We start from the raw sequence: 23,331 nt of genomic DNA, 5'->3' as shown, positions 1-23,331 counted from the left end.
TGGTTTTCAGTTAGTCTTAATTATGATATAAAAATAATATAAACATTTTTCCATCAAATATAGGTCTAAGTAGTGAACACCTTGAGGATTTCATAAATCTATGTGTTGAGGTATTCCATCTATCTATTTTCTGTACTGCTTTATCCTACAATGGGTCACAGGGAGCCTGGAGCCTATCCCAGGGAGCTCGGGGCATGAGGTGGGGGACAACCTGGATGGGGGTCCAGCCCATCGCAGTGCACAATCACACACACTATGGACAATTTGGAAATACCAATCAGCCTACAACACATCTTTGGACTGAGGGAGGAAACCAGAGTACCCAGAGGAAATCCTCAAATCACGAGGACAACATGCAAGCTCCACACACACAGGGCAGAGGCAGGAATGAAACCCCCAACCCTGGAAGTGGGAGGAAACAGTGCTAATCACCAAGCCACCATGCTCCCTGTTGAGCCACCGTGCCCCCCAACCCTAACCTTAACCCAAACCCTAACCCTAATCCTGACCATAAACCTAACCCAAACCCTAATCGTAACCCTAACACTAGCCCTATCCGTAACTCTAACCCTAACTCTAGCCTAACTGTAAGCCTAATCCCAAACCCTAACCCTGACCCAAACCTTAAACTTAACCCTGGCCCTAACTCTAACCGAAATCTTAACCCAGACCATAACTCTAACCCTAGACCTGACAGTAACCCTAATCGTAACCCTAAGCCTAACCCTAGTCATAACCCTAACCTAACCCTAACCGTAACCCTAATCCTAACTTAGCTCAAACCCTAACCCTAACTGTAACCATAACCCTAGCCCTAATCCTATCCATAACCCTAGCCCTAACCCTAACCTAACCCTAAACCCAACCCTAACCCTAACCAAGCCCTAACCCTAAACTGTACCCCAACACCTAAATCTAACCCTTAACCTAACCCCAACCCCTTAACCTAGCCCTAACCCTAACCCACCCCTAAACCTAATTCTAACACTAAACCTAACCCTAAACCCAATCCTAACCCCTAACCTAACCCTGGCCTTAACCCCAAAACTAGCTCTGACACATAAATTTAACTCTAATCCTAAACTGAGCCCTAATCCTCTACCTAATTCTAATCCTATACTTAACTTTAACCTAACTGCAAACTTAACCCTAACCCCAAAACTAACAATAACTTCTAATCCTTCTAATCAAAATCCAACTGAAAGTAAACAGTGGCAATTGAAAAGACCCAGTAGCTACCAGAGCTATAGCAGTGCTTAACAGGCGCCGGCCCGTGCACTTCCCTTGGCTCCCTATACAACCACGCAGTTTTCGGACTGTGATGGGGGGGGTCATTGTAAATTCAACAAACCTAACCCTAACCCTATTCGTAACCCTAACCCTAACCCTAGGCATAACCCTTAAAACACTAAAACATATATATCAGCTACAAACCTTCCGGCTCGAAGCCCGATCGAGTTTTACTCGATTGGATTTGTTAAATTAGCAGGCCCCAAGCGGGTCCCCAATCCTGACATTGACCCTGACCCTAATCCTTACCCTAGCCCTGATGTCTTGGCCCTTTTTCTCAGTTTGCGCACAAAGGTATAACCTTTCATATAACCAGACTTTTGCTTGTTCTTCAGTAAATATCTCCATCTAGCGGTGACATCGTATAACTTCACCGTTGGATGAAGAATCAAAGACCCTTTGCCCTTTGAATTTTTTTGAGCTTTACACTTCAGTGAACTATAATAATATAACATGGTAATTACATATATTTACTATGTAATGAAAATGTAATGATTAATATACAGTGGCCCAAAAAAGTACTTGGACAAACGTATCAAATTTACTGCATTAGAAAACAATGTGTCAAACCAGAAAAAAATACCCCATGCAAATATTTCACAGTTATTCCATAGTTAATGTGATTAATTACACCACGTGCTTACTTTGCAAGGGGCGCTTGTATGAAATTGAAGGTGGATGACTATGTACATCCACTTTAACACTTGAATTGGCCTTGGGCCAGCTGGTTAAAAGAAATTGCAAAAATGTCTAAGAAGAGGGAAATAAGTTAAAAAAAAAAAAGTTCGTGCATCAACTGGTTGCACAAAGAAGGCCACTCTATTCACCACATCAGCAAAATGTGTTTAAAAAAAAAAAAAAAAAAAGATGAAGGATTTGTGAATAAAACCAGACAACATACATGCAGACCCAAGACCACCAGCAGACTGGGCAGGTTAATTGTAAGTAAAATCAAGAAAAAACAGGTGAGAAACAGCAGCAAGGATTGCTTCAGACGTCAGTAAGAATTACTAGATGCATCTAGAGCAAAAACTGTTCAAAACAAGACCAATGAGCATGGGTACAGAGGGAGAGTAATACAGCGAAAACCATTCATCAGCCTCAAGATTAAGAAAGCAAGAGTGAAATTTACAGAAGAACATGCACAGACAGACAGCAGCTTCTGGAGAATTGTCTTATTTTCAGATGAATCCAAATTTAACTTGGATGGATCTGATGGTAGAGTGTTTGTGTGGAGAAAAAATTCCACTCAAACTGTATTAAGGATAAAGTACGGAGGTGGCTAGGGCTGTTTTTCCTGCAGTGGTGTTGGTGAGCTTGTGTTCACTGATTGCATCATGAACTCAAAAATGTACAGAGGATGCAAACTTGCTGAAATCAGCGAAGAACTTGTTCAAGCGACAGAAGTGGATTTTTCAGAAGAAAAATGGTCCAAAGCACATTAGCCACCTTTTAAAAACACCCTTTCCTGAGCTAAATCCTATAAAGCATCTATGGGATGCAATGGAGAAGAAATTGTCAACTGTTGGTGCTCTAGTGTGGATTAATGAGAAAGATTTGTTGGGTGAAACTTGGAGGAAATTTCCACCACAGCTGTTACAGAAACTGGCTGATTCCATGCCCAGACACTGGCAAGAAGTTCTGTGCAACAAAGGATGGCAAACTAAACACGGTAACTATGATTTTTTTTTTTTAAATGAAGCCACTATTGAGTGTCCAAATACGTTTTTGCCCAATTATGATCAGTATATTTATTATTTAAATATATATTTTTGAACATAGAATATTTTGGGGGAAATGTTTTGCTTGAAAAGTGTGCTTGTGGCATCTTTCTTTAAACTAAATGCCACTTGGTTTGACACATTGTTTTCTAATGCAGCGAAAGCCATACATTTGTAATTGTGGCGTAAGTGTCCAAATAGTTTTTGGGGCCATTGTAGATAAAAATAAATGGAATTTAAGCCCAATGGCCAATCACCAGTGGGAAAAAAGCACACAGTATTGCCTCTGTAGTGGGCACTCATCAGTCTTAGCAGCAACTTTTAAACATGCTTTGCATCAAGGAGCTATTTGCCATTTTTTTTAATTAAAAAAAAAAAAAGAACACTACACTACCTACATTTTCCGATTGCTTAAACCTCGCTCTGCTGTAAACATGTTTGATTTCCTATAAAAACTTTTTCCCCAGCCAATCAATGTAACTGTGTACTGCACCAGTCTCTTAATATTGTTAAATGGTGAATTTAAGCTCCACACAGGCCTCTATATATATATATATATTATATATATATATATATATATATATATATATATATATATATATATATATATATATATATATATACACACACACACACACACACACACACACACATATATATATATATATATATATATATATAGAGAGAGAGAGAGAGAGAGAGAGAGAGAGAGAGAGAGGCCTGTGTGGAGCTTAAATTTGTGCGTGTGTGTGTGTGTGTGTGTGTGTGTATAAACACCATTTTAGACAGGATTTGGCAAGACTGGGCCCAGAAACTGGTTTGACATGGACAGGCAGAAAATAACAGGGCGGTAGTAGGCAGGAAGTTATGAGAATGAAATCAAAGTATTTCAGAAAGATTACTACTCATTCACATTCTCAGTCTCAGGATGTGCTTTTTTTCGGATTTTGCTTCCGGAATCACTCTTCTGCTTCTGTAATCTTTTCTTTCTGACTCTGGCACATTTTTATGGAGGTATGGGTCTTAGAAGAAAGAGTTCACCTTAAAACTCTACTGATGATGTGATGTTTGATCTTGGAGAGCACTCGGCCCCGTTCGTTCCGCTATGTCAGAGGGCGCTCCACCTTAAACAGAGTGGGCGTGGTTAACTTTCACCGCCCACTTCACTATCAGTTGACCAATAGAGTTTTTAAGGTGAACGCCTTTTTCAGGGACCCACCCCTCCATAAAAAATACGCAAAAAAAAAAGCTTGCAAATGGTTCCAGAAGGAGAAAATAAATTAAAAAAAAAAAAGAAAAAGAAAAAAAAACTGCATTAGAAAAATCCTCAGATAGAAATAAAAAAGTAAAGCAAAATGAGAGTGTGACTCAGAAGAAAAAAAAAATGGATTAGATTCTCACTATTGGCATTTGGAAACATTTTTTTACATTTTGATAATTAATATTTTTGTCTGTGCAATTTATTATTTTATCTGAAACTTTTGACACAAAATTGACTCCACTCTTACGGCTCTTTAGGTATGAGAATCGGCTCCCAACGCTTACCTAAAAGAGTCGGTTCAAGGAGTCGACTCGTTCGCCAATGACATTTCATTATAAGTACATTACAGTACTGAGTGCAAAGTAAACAGGAACTGAGAGGAGCCTCGCCGTGGATGTGACCGCCCTGTCCTCATAAAGCACACACACGGTAAGTGGACATTGCATTTGACATTTTGGACTAATCTATTTTTGTGTTTAAAATAAATAAATAAATAATTTTTAAAAAAAAAATCAGGTATCAGGGTGAAGTATGAAAGCTCACGCGGAGGTTGTGTAGTGTTCACTGGTGTCCAGCTCTACTAAAAGAACACTAATAGTGTTCAGTAAACAGCAGTGTTTTTGCTCTGTCATTACTGTACAGTAAATACTGCAACACTGCCTGGGGATTACAAAGCAGCTCATTCTCTGCGACAGTGAGAGTGTGGAGGAAGTCCAAATGCTGTGTGTCGACTGCAGCCTGTAGGGCTGTTCTGTAGGATCCATGTCTGCCTCCCATTATAGCGTGACACAGTAACGTGATGTTTTAAATACAGCAGGGAGGCTGTTACTGTGGCTTTCCTTCTCCCAAGCGTCGGTTTAAATAAGGACACGAGCCAGCCTAATGCACAGGAAACTGGGGGAACAGAAGGAGGAGAAGAATGAATTAGGGTTCGAAAAGATTGTGAAACTAAATCAAACAGGCTTTGCTAAACTTCCTGTATGTTGTGTTCATGAAATAACTGAAATAACCACTGCACTGTTGTTTGTGAAATTCCTTGGTGATCAGCAGTTTCTGAAATACTCAAACCAGCTCATTACATCACACCAACGTCCATGCCATCATCACAGAGATCACACTTTTTCTTTATTCTGATGTTTGATGTGAACATTAACTGAACATTAACTTGACATGTATCTGCATGATTTTATGCAATGTGCTGCTGCAACATGATTGGATAACTTGTATGAATGTAGGGGTGTTTCTAATATAGCTTATGTTAGGCAATAACTCTCGAGACCTGCATTCCTTGGATGTTCTTTATTTTGGCTTCCGAATCATGGTGACTCAGCGTGCAGATACAGAAAGCACTAACACAAAATGTCTTAGAAGTGTAGAAAACTGCATTCTTGAGTCACACACAATTAAACAGTAAAGACTGCCAAGGAATGAAAATTGAGCCTCTGGTGTATAAACTCTGAACAGGAAAACAACGTGCCCTTTTCTCTCCTTAGCTCCCACACTCTGTTCTTTGTCTTCCTCCAACACATGTACTTACTTGTCTTCGCCATGTTTCCTCAAACTGTAGGACCATGGCGGCTGCTTTATCTTCACAAGTAGCTCTGGTTAGAAAATGTAACAGGCTGCTTTACTCTCTGAGGTCCCACTTCCACACCAGCAATGGATTGTCCTCCAAGGAGCATTATAAAGTCGTGGTGCTTGGAGGTGGCGCTGGAGGCATTGCGATGGGTGCCCGTATGAAAAGGAAAGTTGGTGCAGAGCATGTGGCTATTGTGGAGCCCAGTGAGGTACGGTGTTCTACAGCCTTTCACCCTTTGAATATACTGTCTTTTGAAAATATTTGGAAATATAGTGTACATCTACTCATTTGATAGATGATTTCATCCAATGTAACTTAAAAGTAGGCCAGATTACGGTCAAAGCAATACTGGGATTTGAATAACAGTAAAAGTAAGTGGGCAGTGGCTGGGTTGTGTGAGTTGTGGGTTGTGTGAGTTGTGTGGGTTGTGTGGGTTGTGTTGAGTGAGTGGTGGTTTATTGGCTGTCTAATATGGCAAATAATATCATATTCTGATACTTACTTTTCACAGTACGCAAAATGAAACATGATGTTTAGGTTTGCTAACAAATTGCCGGGAAAAACAGTGGTACCACATTTTTAAAAAATGTGGAAAAGTGGGTTTAATTAGGCTTTTAGTGCCTTTTCTAAATTTATTATTTAAAAACATTATATGAGTGGACTTGGTCAGAGTTATAACAGTACTGATGATACCCATGATATGTCAGAACAACTTAATGAGACACAGCTTCTTAGTGCCCCGCCCTAGATAGCATGCATGTGATTATTTTATAGCAGTTGTAGAGTTCTAAACTTGGTTAAAATTAGAAGCATACAATACTCACCAAATTAGAATAACTTAAGAGTTTTGTAATGTTTTGGAAATTGGCTGTAACATAATTGTGTATAAGTGAGTAGAATAGAATCTGTATTAGTTGTTGTGATATGACTCATCTCAGTATTTTCGTTTCTGTTGCAGATGCATTATTACCAGCCCATGTGGACATTAGTTGGGGCAGGGACTAAAACCGTTAGTGCGTCTGGACGTCCCACTGCCAGTGTGATGCCCTCTGGAGTCAAATGGGTCAAGTCCAGAGTCATGAAGTTTGACCCTAAAAACAACACTGTCTTCACAGAGTCTGGGAAAGAAGTGAGTAAAAACAGTGTAGCTAAGATTGACTCATCTAACAGTAAGAAGGAGCCATGATATTGCTGGGGGTTTTATTGCTAAGTTGCTGTGATTAAGCAATAAGGACTATAGGTGTGGCTGGTCACCAGCATTTACTGGAACTGTGCTGGAAAGAAAATCATTTTGACAAACGTACAGCTAATAAAATCTGCTGCATAGTGTTTGAACAGCATGTAATTAATTGTATATTATATCTCTTCTTAGATTTCCTATGACTACCTGATTGTAGCACTGGGCCTCAAGCTGCAGTATGAGAAGGTACCTTTTCTACTACAGAAAATATAGTATAGGACGTATTTTGATCTCTTTTCATTCTAACAGAGTTAGTTGTTCATAATGCAAGCTAAATTTAAAACACATAAAAGTTTTAGTTTGCGTAATTACACTGTATAACTCAATGCAAGCATGTTTAATAAGGCTGGAAATTATACAGCACTGTAACATCTTATGACATACTTAAAGAACATATTCAAGCACATAATAAACACATACTGTGTATAGTACTAGTATATTTTGCATGCCCAATTTATACATTGTATTTAATCTAGGTCTTAATCTAATATTCTATTTATTAGCATGCAAAACACATCCGTGTAAGATACAAAGCACACCTACATAAGACATTGAATACTTATTATTATTGAATAATAATAATAATAATATCAAATGATGATAATCTTATCTCATATTATGGCTTTAGTCGTACAATCAGCACAGTCTAAGACCACTTTAGCCCACTGTAAAAGTATAGCGTATATTTACGTCTACTGACAAATCTGATCAGTATTTAAAGACTTCCAAGCTGGTTAACTACTGATTCTGCTTCTGCCGGATTTCAGATTAAAGGACTTCCAGAAGGTTTTGAACATCCAAAGATTGGATCAAATTATTCAGTGAAAACAGTAGAGAAGACATGGAAAGCATTACAGGACTTCAAGGCGGGAAATGCTATTTTTTCCTATCCCAACACTCCTGTGAAGTGTGGAGGGGCTCCTCAGAAGATCATGTACCTTTCTGATGCCTTCATGAGAAAGGTGTTTATAGATGAGTGTATGTGGAGAAAGTAGATGAAGAAAGTAATCAGTATAGTTCCAATGTTAAAGGAAGATAATGTTTATTTAATAAAATTGGACTAAATTAAATTGATACCAGTTGAAATCTGAACAGTTTTGTTAATAATGACAGTGGAATTTTGTTTTTTAAGACAGGAAAGCGGTCGAAAGCCAACATCATTTACAACACATCGTTGCCTGTGTTGTTTGGAGTCCAGAAATATGCTGATTCACTCTGGGAAATTGTGAAAAGTCGTGACCTGCATGTAAACCTCAGACAAAACCTCATAGAGGTCCGAGCAGACAGGCAGGAAGCGATATTTGAGAACCTTGATAAACCTGGAGAAACAAAGGTTTATGAGGTAAGCGGTCCATGTTGCTTTATTCAACACAAGAGTCACTAGGTGTTGGTTTACTCACTTTAAAGATGTCTTGTCCATTGTTTGAATAGTATGAGATGCTCCATGTTACCCCTCCTATGGGACCACCAGAGGTGCTTAAGGGCTCCTCGTTGGAGGATGAAGGCGGCTGGCTTGATATAAATAAAGGCACCCTTCAGCATAACAAGTACACTAATGTGTTTGGAATTGGGGACTGCACCAATCTACCAACTTCCAAAACCGCAGCTGCTGTAGGTGAGCCATAGATAAGTGCTGCCTATTCTGTAAATCATGCACTTTTGTGTCTGTATCTGTATATTTTATCACATTAATCACTGGGTTTGGACAATAGACTAATATATGAGAATAATAAGAGAAGTGTGAATGAATGGGCATTGTTATTTCAAATCATAGGACAAAGTCAGAATTTTTGCAGTCCATTAGTAGATGTTAAAAATGACCTGAGCAGGTATAGCTAATTCTGCAAAGTGATTAATGATGTCTCCTTTTTTTTTAAAGCTGCACAATCAGCTGTCCTTGATAGGACCATTACCAAAGTGATGAAGAAGGACAAGCCTGATAAAAAGGTGAGCATGAATGAGTTGAACAATAAGCCTCTGTTTAAGCAATTTGTCCTAATTCACCAATCATGGCACTTTAAGGCATTTAAATGCACTTTGAAATGTTTTTACGTACTCGCAGTATGATGGCTACACCTCTTGCCCTTTGGTCACCAGCTACAAGACAGTCATCTTGGCTGAGTTTGACTATAACGGACAACCTCTGGAGACCTTCCCAGTAGATCAGAGCAAAGAAAGCAGAATCATGTATCATATGAAAGCTGATATAATGCCCCATCTGTACTGGTATGGTCTTCTCAAGTGAGTCCTGTTCACTCAGTTTTAGAAGACAAAGACCTTGTGTTGTCTACTGTGAGATTTTTGGCTCTAATTTATTGTTTTTATTCTTAAAGGGGAGTTTGGGGAGGACCAGGACCATACAGAAAAATCATGCACCTTGGGATGAAATAGAGGCTGCCAGAAATCAGTCAGAGGAAATAGGCACTGCTTATATTAACTCTTACCACTTTCTACACAACCTTTGTGTCAACATTTTAACCTTCAAATCTGTTATACACAATTGGGGTGATTGTATGTGAAAAAAAAAAAAAAAAGTAGGAACTTTTGTGCAAATTACCCTTTTCTTAGATGAATTTTAGTTCAGGTAAAACAGGATTCACATTATAAATTTTAGACATTTGGTTGAGTTTTTTTGGAAGACAGAAATAGCAGAATAACATTGCTAGGGTTAGTTTAATAAGGTTAGGTTAATAAGTTATTTTTTAAACCAAACATACTCTAGAAACTGTACGCTATAAGTGTTAGTTATTTCTAGTCTTTTAGATGATGGTGTAACTATTTCCAGTGTGAACATTTAGCTGTAAATAGTTTTTCAGCTATGTTTTTTTAAGAAATTGAGATGATTGGTACTTACTACCAACATACCACAGTGCTGTTGAATTCTCTAGTCTGGTTGCTCAGAAGGTGTTGATTAATTTTCTCAAGCTCTGATTGTACAGAAGCTCTGATTGTGGTGCTGGCTGTAATTCGAATCACAGGTTTATGTGAATGTGGTCGTTGTAATAGGCTGTATGATGGTTTCTGTAGTAACACCTTATACAGACTTGTATGACAGATGCGCCACATAAACAAATTAAAAAAACTTGTGTAATAATTGAAGAAGTTTTCTGTAAGAAGACTGTTCTTCAGCGTTTGTGGAAGGAGTCTCCAGTGGCAGGGCTCTGTAACAGTCAGACATAAGGCTGTTCTTTTCAGTTCTCGAACATGTGAAAACTCTTCAGGACAGGGTGCTTAGTGGTTTCTTGGTAACCTGCAATTTTTTTTTAATCTTATTACTTTCAAAAGAAATAAAAAAGAGGCCAGTGAGGGAACGACTGTTTGTAGCTGTTCTACCATGCATAATAACAGGAACTAACTTGTTTAAACATAATAATAAACTCAAAAAAGTACCATTTATGTTCTTTAATAAATAACTGATCATTATTTTTTAGCATTGGCAAATTGTTGCTATATAAGAGGAATAAAACACAACCACCTCACAGCTCTAGAGTCCCCAGTTCGATGCTGAGCTCGGGTTACTGTCTCTACAGAGTTTCACATTGTCCCCGTGTCTGCATGGGTTTCCTCCAGGTTCCCTAGGTTTCTCCTATTGTCCAAAAACATGCAGGTAGGTGGATTGGCTACACTAACTTTCCCATAGTGTGAATATGCATATGCATGCTGCTCTGTGATGGACGGGAGTCCCCTCTGGGGTGAAGTCTCTCATCTTGCACCCACAACCACCATCTAGCCACGATAAATGAATGAATGAATGAATGTTTTACTCCTTACAGAATTCACTTATGGTACTTTACTCCAACCCTACAGTTTGTACATTATTTCAAACTGAAGATTTAAACCCTGCTCTCACAAAACTTCTCTTTGGTCAGTAGTTGATTTTTTTTTTTCTTCAGGAAAAAAGGTAAAAAAAAAAAAAAAAAAAAAAACTAACTTCCAAAGAAGTATCTCTAATCTGTGACACCTCAAGAGAGCTCAAGCATTCAGCCATCATGACTGTGAATGATAAAATAACATGATAATAAAATTATACCCATTATAAACAGCATTGCTTGACATCTTAACAGTGCGATACTGAATTTTCCACTTCGATATCAAACTTCTTTAAAATAATCGAATTTATTGAACTGGTCGCTTTGATGTGGTGAAGCGTACACATGTATAATTAATATACAGTTAGTATGTGTTAATGTAGCACAGCGTAAACATGAGTATAGTGTGTGTGTGTGTGTGTTTCTCTGAGCTGTGCTGAAGTGAAGTTTTGCTCATGCGCAAGACGGTGCGTTCATTATCATCCGGGTTCTTTCAAGAGTGTCTCGGTGAGGAGGCGGGAAATGGCGTCCCAAGAAGCAGTGGGAGAGGTATGTGTCGCTCCGTGACTCATACTGGACAGACGCGTGAAGGACAGAGACTTTTCTAGCGGTCTCCGCCGTCGTGGCTCCATCCACAGCCACTGCAGGATTGTACTGGTGTAACACTTGGCATGTAAGTACGCGCTAAACGGTGGAGTTTGGGCAGCGCTGGCGCTGTCGTGCAGAAAAGCGTAACCGTGCGCCACGGCTGCAGTGTGCTTTCAAATCTCGCGTCTTCACGCCTTTGCACTGTTCGTGTGGAGCACAAGACAGCTCGTTAGCTTCGGCATGATGTAAAGCCGCTGTTTTTTTCCCCCTACTTTTTTTTTCCTGAGCAATAAATCTGCTAGAGAAATGAGAGACGTGTCCATGAGTGCTGTTTGCTGCCCTGGTGCGAGGTTGAACATGACAAAGCTCTGCGCTGCGCGAGCGGCGCAGCAGCCAGCAATGTCGCGACACAGCTGGAATTTGAACAGCCAACTAATCGCTAGCCGATTAGCATTAGCATTAGCAACGTCGCTATTTCAAACATGGACTCGAAAAATGTATTGTCAAGTAATAACCTCGGTCGTGGTTTCCACGCTGGGCGTTTAAGTAACGATTCGGCGCATATTAAGGAAGCACTTTACCATTTATCACAAACCACGTGATAAACAAACCGTTGTTTTTGAAATGTTAATGTTGCTAAGGCTAATTACGCTGCGAGCTAACAGCTAACTAGCTCACAAATCATATTATTCATTAAGTCGCTAGCTAGCGGTGTTGCTAGCTCATATACTTCATTGGAGTTTTGTTGTTATGCACGGTAACCAAGCCTTGTTGTTTGGTATATAGTATTAAAATAACCCAAGCTAGTCATAGTTGCCTAAATATATAATTAGCTTTAGCATCATGCAGGCGAGTAGCTAGATGCTAAGCAGGGAGACATGTTTTCACCCCGCCCACTTTGTCCGCTGTTTGAGTGCCAGTCGCTTGTTATGTTGCTCTTCTGATTTCACTTTACTACATACCAATAATAACACTGACCTCCTGTGAATTAAAGGAAAAGTCCACACAGAAACATAGCACATATACAGAGACTGAAATATTTGCGATGTGCTTAGCGATTCTGGTCCTAAACTGTTGGTTGGTTTTGTATTTTCCTTATTTCTGGGAGAAGTTAGCGGTTGTCTGCCGCGCTGACGTCACAGGGGGAGACTGCTAGTGCAGTTATAATGGTGTTTAAAAAAAAACATACAGTGGTGTTTGATAGGAGGTAAAATTTAAAATATCTTAAATGTAAGAGGTAAAAGTCAGGTTTCTCTGTTAGCTCTGAAAAACAAGAGTGTCTCAGCATGTTCAGCAATGTGCAGTGGAGACATTAAACACTAAGAAGTGCTGAGAAGTAGCAGAGACACCAAATGATGGACAAGAAGTTACAAAATGCAGTGCGGCTGTACGGCAAGTTGAGCCGAGTTACAGCAGAGACTCACTTAGGCTCATTAGTGATCTGTGAAACGACGTTGACGGTGGTATTATGCTTTCGACTAAAGGTTGCCGTTTGAAATTTTCGACCTCAGACAAAGTGAAAAACTAAACCAAAGATACCTGCACCTCAACTCTGAATTTCTACTCAGGAACCCGGGACAGTTAACCTTAACCCCAAGTTCAGCAAGACGTCTGTGTTTTCCTCCCACTTTGTAGTTCAAACACCAGACGTCAAAAATGATGTATCTCTGAGTTTCAACTAATTACTTCTGAGCGGCATTAGCATCAAAGTTGAAGCTTTGGAAACATAACAGTTTGAGCAGGTAATCATACAGAATTGTGGTAACATAGGAAACAAATCAAACGTTAACCGAAGTGAAAACTGACCAACAAGACAATGAAAAAAAGTGTTTTTTTTTTAGTTGAAAAAGTCACCTCAGAATTTCAATCCAGGTGTAAATCTTTGACGGCAGTTAATATTTTTTAATATTAATAAGTCTATGAGGGTGGATGTTTCTTTTAATAAAATGGAATATTTGAAAGTATGTGGTGTTTCAGTTTGATGATCTTCCTGTCTCGCAGTCTTACATGTGACTTTTGGGACAATGAGGCTGAGAGTGCGTAAAGCATCTCAGCAGCCGAGCGCCACCCCACCTGCCCGCACCACCAAGGCCAAGAGGAAGCACTCTGAAGTGGAGCACACCAGGTCCTCCGGAGGAGCCGCCATGCAGAAGAGTGACACTGGCATCTTCTCCACCATCAAGCGATTCATTAGGGGCAATGCTGTCAAGGTGTGTTCGAAGTTTATCGTCATTACCACTTTTGTATATACAGCTCCTATGCAGCTCACTGGAATGAGGAAATCGTACAGTTTTTTTTTTTTTTTTTTTTTTTTTTTCTTTAAGAGATTTAATTAATAAAAATCTGCCCTCTCCAATCATATTAGGTGGAGCAGTGTACCCCTGCTAAGAGGAGCCGTGTGGATTGTGACTCTGACAGTAACTTGATCACATCCACCCCACCCACTGGGAACCTGTCCAGCAGAGCTAACCCTAGAACTCGTAGAAAAGGTCCTGCCAATGGAGGTGAGTTAGAGTACTGTACAGTTTTTATCTCACACGTTTTGCCCCTGAAAAGCAAGAAATTTAAATTTAATCAGCTTTACAGTATTATATCATACAAAAGTAAATTTCTTAATTTACTAAAAGTAGGTAAACTAACGTATAAAACACAGTGTTCTTAGTTAAACTGATCTCACATTTTCCATAAAGTCTGTGTGTATATGAATCAGGTAAAGCATTAAATCAGGGATATTGAAGTAAAATCTGTAAAAGTCTTAATTACATAAAATACCTTGCTTACAGTGGTCCGGTTAAGCATAATCAACTGTCATGACTGGGCTGGTGACAACAGTTAATGCTTAAACATTAATGATTATTTCATGGCTATAAATAAGTCAATTTGAAGAGAGTTTTGTTTCATAGAGGTGCTTCATGTCGACTAACGCTAAAGAATTTGCCACAGGTAGAATAAACACATTCTTCTTTGTCCAACAGTCTTTAAACATTTTGTTTTCGTCATCGACTTTTCTTTAAACAAGCCATGTCGTCAGTTTGCTAATCAGACCACAGATCTATGAAAACGTTCCTTTTTTCTGCCCTAATGTCTCTAGCCCTGTAGCTGGTCTCAGGTCCGATGAGCTGCCTCAACTAAGTAATTTACTTAAATGTATGCAATCTGATAAGCCGCGAAGAGGATCTGCTCCAGAAACCACTCAGGTTCAAGTTTGCAAAACTAGAGTAGCCAAACGACAGCCTGTTTTATTTTTTACTGTTTTATTTTTATCGGCTCAGTATTTATTTATTTATTTTTTCCCAAGTTCAGTCCACTGAATTCCACCAGTTGATGACCCATCCGCTAGAATATGAGCTGTTAACTCTCTTCTCTTCAGACACCATGGCATGTCAGAGTAAACTGGTGAAGCCCAATGGGAAGCTGGAGGTGCAGACTGAAGCCCCCAGCAGTCCACCTCGTACCACCCTCCTAGGAACCATCTTTTCTCCTGTTTTCAACTTCTTCTCACCAGCCAACAAAAATGGTAATTGGTCAGAAAGCTTCTTTTACCTCCTTGTGTCATTAGTATGTTTAGAACGGTAATCTGCAGTGTGATCAGTAGTTGCACAGAAAATTACATTGGTCTTGCAGGGACTATTAAGCCTGCTGTATTCATGTGTAATCACAAGTAAACACTATGTTTGAATTATCAACTATTTCTGTTTAAATGTAGGTACTGGCATTTTGTACTAGTAGTAGGAGTTTTATGACTGCTTTGTAATATGTAACTTGCTGTATTTTGATAAAGTTTGTCAGTGGTGCCATTTTCAAAGTTAGTTGGCTAGTGATTGATCTATGAGGAGCACTAGACTCTGATTCTGAAATAATTGACATTCCTGCTGTTATAAGTGAAGATTGAAGTCTCTATTTCTGAAAGCATTTATTTGATTTTGATGCAGAATATATTTGATGAGGTTGGGGGGTAAAAAGTTAATTCACACATTTGCTCTGTCATGATCAATCATTGCTAGCATTTGTATGCACTTGTGCCCGACCCTATTTTGGAACCAACTTTACATATAAGGGTTTAATTCATCTGCTGTAAATATAAATTTTAACTTATCAATCCTACATTGTATTTTTTTCCTTTTGAGTTTGTTCGGAAGCTCATTTAGTATTAGCATCAATATAATACTTGTTGTGCTTGTTTTATTTTAATTTATTTAGCCTTTTTTCAAATGCCACAGCTTTTTAATAATTTTTCTGTTTTCCATTAGCTACGTCAGGCTCAGACTCCCCTGGGCAGGCAGTCGAGGCAGAGGAGATTGTAAAGCAGCTGGACATGGAACAGCTGGAAGAGACCCCTACTAGCACTACCACCGACAGTAGCAGAGATATTACATTCGACCCAGCACTAAATCCGAGACCTCTGCTGCCCACAGATGCAGCTGAGGAGGAGGGGGAGATTGTTACTGAGGCAGACATGCCACCTTTGACAGGTGAAAAAGTGCAAAAAGAAAAATCCCCTTCTTTAAACAAAAACGATGCAGTCAGTGGTTAGACCATGCATTAGATTTGAATAGAAGATAAAATATATATGTAAAATAAGCCAGAAGTATTCTATATCTTTTCTGATAGTTGTTGGATCCAACAACAATTATCCTGATGCTCCAACCTCGCCCCCTGCAGAGGGGACATATGAAGAAGACTGGGAGGTGTTTGATCCGTAAGTCGGGAAAACAATCAATCAGTGATGGATCTTAATTGCTTCTGTATTACCCACTGTGCTTATGTGTCTAATTTCTGTGCCCTTCACAGCTATTTTTTCATTAAGCACGTTCCACCGTTGACTGAGGAGCAGCTTACCCGTAAGCCAGCACTTCCACTGAAGACCAGGAGTACTCCAGAGTTCTCTCTCGTCCTGGATCTGGTGAGCTTAGTTTAAAAGGATCACCATATTAGAATAATCATCTTTTTATTTGTGATTATTTCAGAAGATTATCTTTCCTTTTTGCACAGAAAACATTTATTACTTCTTTAAAATATATTACTAGCTAAACTTTAAGAACAGCAACTTTTCTGAATACTTTAAACCTGGGATGCATTTTTGTGTTTTATAATTCAATATTTTCAGTTTATGGTAGTTTCCCAAAATTCCTGCCAGCTTTGACTGACAGCCAGTTGGATGTATTTATATAATTATTTGAATTACAGGGCATTTTGAGGACTAAACTGCTTGTCCTTTAAATCTTTTATTTATGCATATTAAAACTAATGCTTGATTTGGTTGTAACAAAATAACATCTGATATATGACAATTTTAACTTGTTCTTATTAGCTATTTTATGTTTTTACTTTTTCTGCAAAAAACTTCGTGGTCTACTACTGCCCCATGATTTATGCAGTGAAATTGGAGTCACTGTAAATTTAAGAAATGTACATATTAAGTGGTAATTTCAGCAGAGAATGGTTGAGTTTGGATTGAGAAACTTGGGGTTATTTGTTGATGTAGTATGTTTATATTTTAGGATGAGACATTGGTCCACTGCAGCCTGAATGAGCTGGAGGATGCAGCACTGACATTTCCTGTGCTTTTCCAAGATGTCATTTACCAGGTAAAATTGTGTATATATTACTTGTAGTTATTGTACTTGCCAGTCTTATAGTGCCTTGCGTAAGTATCCATCCCGGTTAACTTTTACATGTATTAGAACTAAATTGAAATTATTGGGCTTATATATCATGAATCTACACCAAATGGCCCAGTGCACCAAGTGGTGGGAAAAATAAATAGTTTGTAATTATTTACCTAAAAAAAAACCATAAAATTTATGATTGTATATTCACTCCCCTTATTGTGAAATCCTTAAATTCATTCTAGTGCAGAAATCACATAATTAGTGGAATGGAGTTCACCATTGTTCAATTGTTACATGATCTCATTATAAATATGTCTGTTCCTGGAAGGCCCCAGAGTTTGTTAGAGAACATACCTAAACAAATATCTTCAGTTGAGAAGATCAAGGAGCTATCAAAAGTCAGGGACAAGTCCAAGTTCAGGCAATATATCAATCAAGGTTTAGTTAAAAAAAAAAAAAATCTCAAACTTTGAGCATCCTTCAGAGCACCATTAAATCCATTATTTTTTACTACAGAAGTCAATGATATTATTCTGCCACTGGATCATATTAAAACTTCCCAACAACAGAATTTCCTAATAATAACAGACTCAAAGTCATGTCCTCAAACTCTGGCATCACTTAAAAACAAACACCCAGCTAGTGTAGAAATTTTAAATGGATGCGGTCCATTTATTAAAAAAAAAATAATAATAATAATTGTTGGGTACCAGGGCACTGTGGAATTCCCGGGAATGAGCAAACAGATGCTGCTCATCTTCAGAGCTCCAAAAATGCCCTATTCCACTTTCGGGCCTCAAACCCATTATAAACACTCTCCAAAAAAAAAAAAAAGGTAAACCGATTGGGACCAATGTAGTACAAATAAACTTCATGAAATCAACCCTGTTGTTAGGAGAAAACTTTTTCTACTTGGATAATTGCAGGGATAACATCTACACCTGTTGCCGAATATGACACTCAGGTTTTTGTTAACGGGTGAAGATCCTTTATGCCCCTTATGCCAAAGTCCAATATCTCTAAGGCATATTTGAGTGGGCTGTGGTGGTTTCAACTCCTCTAGGTGTCTTTTTATTATTATAATTTTTTTATTTGGTTGATTCATATGAAATGAGACCAGATTTATTTTTATCAAAGATAATTTTTTTTAAAAAAATTTTGTAAATGCTTCATGTTTTGCTACATTTTAACCTGTTTCCTGCCATGAAAATAGCCACGGTAGCTGGCATGGTGTTAAATTACAAACAAACAAACAAAATTCATTATTTAAAAAAAAAATGGAAATAATATGGCACGACCGTGACTCTGTGGAGGTGGCGGAAAGATCCATGGCTCACATCGGAGGAGCTGTTCATGGACAGCCATAAGCTAGACACTCCACAAAGCTGGGCTTTAGTGATGAGTGAAGAGAAGAAAGCAAACTTGTATGAGATCGCATTAGAGACTCTGCAAACATTTAGAAAATGGTTCTCTGGTCTGAATAGACCAAATTTGAAAGTCTTGGCTTTGGCACAAAGTGCTGCGTTTGACAGAAACCCCAAAATGCTTATCACTCTGTCACACTATCCACATAGTGAAGCATGATGGTGGTAGGATCATTTTGAGTGATTTCTGCTCATCAACATGGACTGGGAAACTGACTTCAGATGTTAAATGTTGTCAGTTAAATGGTAAATCAGGTGAATACTTATGTAAGGCACTGTAACATTCCTTGTTCTGATATTAGATGCATGTTCTCTTTAAAGATACAAAAAGTAGTACTGTACTCATTAAAGTACAAGGAACATAACATCTTATCTGAGGGTAATAACTACTGAAAGTTGAAAATTTTAATGTGCATGTCTTGTACATTTCCATTTTGGGTATGATGATTAATTGACTGCCATTAACATTGTGCTTCTTTTGAGTATTTGCCTTCCATTATTCATGTTTAAGTGCTGCAAAGAAATGTTTCTTAACTTTAATTTGGCTATATTGTGACAATAAAAATAAGGTTTGGAAATGTCACTGCTAGCTACAGAAGTGTAATGCTGATAAATGGTACAATTTACAAAGGTTTTAACATGTACTGAAAGTGTAATGTAACTTTGCTGTTTCTTTTGTAATATGATTGAGTTGATCTCTTGTATACAATATTTTTGTTTCGTTTTTAAGGTATATGTACGGTTGCGGCCATTCTTCAGAGAGTTCCTGGAACGTATGTCCCAAATTTATGAGGTACGATTCCCAGCATGTACCCATGTCTTCATTTCTCTGCTCAAAAAAAAAAAAAAAATCAGGTTTTGTTTTAAATTTGAAAACATTTTGGAAAACAAATGGTAAAAAAAAAATGACTGGGTAGTACTTTCAGCAAATTGTTTAATTAATAATGTACATTGTTACATATATTTAATCATGAAATGACTAAATTATTAAGTGTGATGGGATTATAGGCATGAGAATGTTTAATTGTGGAAAGAGAGGACAGTGAAGCAGTTACTGTTGAGTGCAAATTTTGTGTCCTCCATTGTTTTTGGGTCAAAAATTTAAAATGTTCCTTTGTTTTCCAAGTAATCTAAAACAAATTAAGATATCAAAGTCAAGTCAAAGTCTGCTTTATTGTCAATTCTGCCACATGTTCAGCACATACAGAGAATTGAAATTAGGTCACTCTCGGACCCTAGGTGCATACAGATAACACAAAAAAGGATGTAAAAATACAAATGGATACATATAAATATAGATCCACAAGGCACAACAGATAGAGTGCAAACAGTGCAGATGTAAAGTGAGTACTGCAAAGAGCTTATCAGACTGTTTAAAGTGACAAAGTTAAAGTGTCAGAAGATATTAAAAAAAAAATCATGGCACAGGTGGCATTTATAAAGTCTAAGGGTATGCATGCAAGTTATTACAGAATATTTATATCACAGAAAATGAAATGGTTTTTATACATTTTGTTTTCACTGTTCCCCTGTTATTATATTAACACTCTATTTGACTATTTTTTGTTTTTTTGTGATAAGTGATAACATATAGTGGATCCTGACATGACTGAAATTAAAACACATTGTAAATTAATATATAAGTTATGTTTTGTCTTAAAGGGAGTGCATAATTTTTGTATTGTCAAGGCTGGTCACGGGAACGGATATATGAATAAATAAAGTGCCCTGTTTTAAAATGTATTCCTTTCAGATGTATTGATTGGCAATTGATGACTTATGTCTTTCACAGATTATTCTTTTTACTGCTTCCAAGAAAGTGTATGCTGACAAGCTGTTGAACATTTTGGATCCTAAGAAACAGCTGGTTAGGTTAGTTGCTTTTACACGAGTGTTACATTGTCTTCATTATGTAATTTTTTTTTTTTTATATGGCTTTTTCACCAATTGCAAGCCTTTAACATAAAACCTTGCTCTGGGTGTCGATTTGCATTTTTTTTTTTTTTTTTTTTTTTTTGCCTTTCTTATTAAGTTCGTGGTGTATTGTAATGTAATAATCACTTATTCTGTTTGTGATTAGGCACAGATTGTTTCGTGAGCATTGCGTATGCGTCCAAGGAAACTACATCAAAGACCTTAACATACTTGGGAGAGATCTGTCCAAAACTATAATAATCGACAACTCGCCTCAAGCCTTTGCATACCAGGTTAGTCGGCTTGCTTGTTTGCTTGTTTTTGTTTGTATTTGGGAGAATCTGACACAGATTGTGTTTTCCCTTTGCAGCTGTCCAATGGCATCCCCATTGAGAGCTGGTTTGTGGACAAGAATGACAATGAGCTCCTGAAGCTGGTCCCATTCTTGGAGAAGCTGGTGGAATTGGTATGTGTATGTGCATGCTTAAGGGGGTTTTCTGTTTTGTAATTTGCTATTCAGATGTGGGGGGCACTAATTTGTTTTTTGAACTGGATCTGCTGTGCTGTTTATCACCTCTCAGTGGTTAAGTGGATCATTTAATGATTTGTGTCTATACTTTTTCATGCAGAATGAAGATGTTCGGCCACATATAAGAGAGAAGTTTCGCTTGCACGACCTCTTACCCCCGGATTGAGGCGTCTGATGCTTGCAGATCCACATGACTGTTTTAGTAAATTGGATTTTTCAAAATGGGGGGACAGAAATATACACAACTCTGAACTCTAATGAGGATTTCAAGTACCATTTTACTTTTGCCGACTATGTTTTATGTGGAAATGGGGGTGGGTAATCAACAATTTTAAAGGAATGACTTTCGAGTATGCATACATTTTATATAAACACGTAAATATAATTGTAATTGAAGGAAAGAACAAAATTCCTCAGCTTTGACTGCCTAGCCACTCTACAGATATTTGTAAGGCTTGGCAGTGGAGGAGACTCAAAGCAGGTTGCTGTTCCCTTTCTGCCTAAATTGGACTTCATGTAAAGTGCTGTGGAGAAGAGGACTGATGTCACTCCTTTTGGTGCTCAAGGGGACACTCTGCCCTCACTAGCCATCGACCTTTGAACCGGAATGGCCAGTTAATTATGGTTTCATAAACATATAAATATATACATATTCAGTTGTGTGTATATGTATATATAACATTTGTACATATGTATTTTCCTGTCAGGTTTGTAAAACGTTCCTTTTGCTCTTGAGTTCAACATGCATTCCTTTTAGTTGGAAGGCTTGTTTGATAGATATGCTGACTTTTTATTGATTTTTACTATAGGTTTGAAGTTTTATTTTTAAACGGCTTCTCTTATGCTTTGTTTTATACATGCTTTTAGACTGGTTAAAAAAAAAACAAAAAGAAAAAAGCAAACACATCCAGTCATCTGTAAGATGCGTAGCATAATGATGGGAGGTGGGGTGGGTGGGTGGCAAAATAATGTAAATCACAAACCTGTCTTTACTGCCTCTTGTGTATTATTCGCTGATATTATGACAAATGAATCAAGGCATTTGGTTTATGACTGCTTTCACTTCGTATGTTCTTTGGGGAGTTTTAATGTTTTTATTCAATTGTTAGTTTGTTTTATATGCCAAGTATAGGTAAAATGTAAAATACTCTATGTGCTTTTGATTGCTTTTTCTGTGAAAATAATGCCTGGTCTCTTTAAGAAATGTCTGGTAATTGTAGCACCAGCACATGGACTAGCCTGATCGCTGCACATGCGTCATTATTCAGTGTTTTCTCTAGCCAATTCAATCTTGCTTTTGAACTCAGTCCACTGTTTTAGGAATCATGTACAATTCTACCTCTCTTTGAAGGGTAGACCCTGCATTTCATTCAGTGTTACCCCAATGTTTTTTTCTATGGACATTAATACATTATTTTTATGTATCAGCATGACTGAAATGGCTGTTTTTTTTACTTTTCATTGCAGTGTCGGATAAGGGCTTTACTGTTTTTTTTCCCCTCCATTTTTCCTGAAAATGAATGTAGCTTGTGGAGAACTTGTTTCAGACCTGCTCATTGTAATTTGAGTAATTTGCACCTCATTTTGCACAGAATATTTCACAACCCATTTTTAATACCTAGATAGTTTTTGATAGAAAATTAAATTCAGCAGTATCTAATTGGCCGAACATAGTGAATAAGTTAGTAAAAAAAATATCTTGAATCAGATGTCTAGGTTTAGTTTATTGTGTTTACAAGAGGGTGTTTGGAGAGGGTTGTCTTCTTGAGATAAGCAATGATGAGCAAATCTCGGCATTATGCGTTGTTATTTGTCTTGAACACATGCTGGTGAAATCAGGAGGACGCAGCTGCGTTTAAGTGGCTAAGCCCTTTCATGGAGACCTGCATTGAAATTGCCCAGTTTGAACATTCAGTGGTAATACTTAGCAAATGTGGCTCATGAATAATGAGTCAAGACAAACTTGTGTGCATAAAACTGTTGAACAATGGCATGGCACTTCTAAGTAACAAAGAGGGTGCAGTGCTGGCGTGGGCTCTGTTAAAAAATACAACAGCAACATTTTGACAAATGAGCTATTGCACTTGTGCAATAAATGCATAGAGACTTGCACCCAAATACTGGCTTCTAAAATTAAAGTCTTTGATACAGTGGCGCAGCAGGTACTGTTGCCACCTCATAGCTCCAGGGTCCCTGGTTTAATCCTGAGCTCAGGTTAATATCTGTGGAGTTTTGTGGTTTTTATTTTGTGTTCCCTGCCTCAGTTTCCTCCCACCTTCCAAAACATGACAGTAGATGAATTGGCTAAATTGCCCCTGCAGTAACATTGACTGAAGATGGATGAATGAATAAATACAGCAATGC

General features: G+C 38.0%; 2 protein-coding genes across 2 annotated transcripts; both read left to right on the top strand.

The window, feature by feature from the left end:
* Positions 1-4,550: 4,550 nt before the first annotated feature.
* Positions 4,551-10,397, top strand: sqor (sulfide quinone oxidoreductase). The gene is made up of 10 exons (XM_026919799.3): positions 4,551-4,701; positions 5,840-6,059; positions 6,810-6,980; positions 7,224-7,277; positions 7,859-8,053; positions 8,224-8,433; positions 8,523-8,706; positions 8,971-9,038; positions 9,154-9,332; positions 9,425-10,397. The coding sequence occupies exons 2-10, from the start codon at positions 5,844-5,846 to the stop codon at positions 9,480-9,482; spliced, it is 1,335 nt and encodes a 444-aa protein (XP_026775600.1). The 5' UTR covers positions 4,551-4,701; positions 5,840-5,843; the 3' UTR covers positions 9,483-10,397.
* Positions 10,398-11,271: 874 nt separating this feature from the next.
* Positions 11,272-22,394, top strand: ctdspl2a (CTD (carboxy-terminal domain, RNA polymerase II, polypeptide A) small phosphatase like 2a). Its single transcript, XM_026919907.3, has 13 exons — positions 11,272-11,573; positions 13,490-13,698; positions 13,854-13,992; positions 14,859-15,005; positions 15,739-15,960; positions 16,100-16,187; positions 16,280-16,391; positions 16,990-17,076; positions 19,255-19,317; positions 20,317-20,396; positions 20,605-20,731; positions 20,809-20,904; positions 21,068-22,394. The coding sequence occupies exons 2-13, from the start codon at positions 13,513-13,515 to the stop codon at positions 21,131-21,133; spliced, it is 1,413 nt and encodes a 470-aa protein (XP_026775708.1). The 5' UTR covers positions 11,272-11,573; positions 13,490-13,512; the 3' UTR covers positions 21,134-22,394.
* The last annotated feature ends 937 nt before the right edge of the window (positions 22,395-23,331 follow it).

The sequence above is a fragment of the Pangasianodon hypophthalmus genome, chromosome 9 (genome assembly GCF_027358585.1).
Source record: "Pangasianodon hypophthalmus isolate fPanHyp1 chromosome 9, fPanHyp1.pri, whole genome shotgun sequence".
Taxonomy (NCBI): Eukaryota; Metazoa; Chordata; class Actinopteri; order Siluriformes; family Pangasiidae; genus Pangasianodon; species Pangasianodon hypophthalmus.
This window is presented reverse-complemented; position numbering and strand designations above follow the sequence as displayed.

Excerpts from the sequence above, each read along its gene's own strand:
- sqor (XM_026919799.3), top strand. The coding sequence starts at position 5,844 with ATGGCGGCTGCTTTATCTTCACAAGTAGCTCTGGTTAGAAAATGTAAC. Across the intron at positions 8,707-8,970 it reads CAAAACCGCAGCTGCTGTAG|CTGCACAATCAGCTGTCCTT; the intron begins GTGAGCCATAGA and ends TTTTTTTTAAAG. Across the intron at positions 9,333-9,424 it reads TACTGGTATGGTCTTCTCAA|GGGAGTTTGGGGAGGACCAG; the intron begins GTGAGTCCTGTT and ends TTATTCTTAAAG.
- ctdspl2a (XM_026919907.3), top strand. The coding sequence starts at position 13,513 with ATGAGGCTGAGAGTGCGTAAAGCATCTCAGCAGCCGAGCGCCACCCCA. Across the intron at positions 13,699-13,853 it reads TTAGGGGCAATGCTGTCAAG|GTGGAGCAGTGTACCCCTGC; the intron begins GTGTGTTCGAAG and ends CAATCATATTAG. Across the intron at positions 16,188-16,279 it reads GACTGGGAGGTGTTTGATCC|CTATTTTTTCATTAAGCACG; the intron begins GTAAGTCGGGAA and ends TGCCCTTCACAG.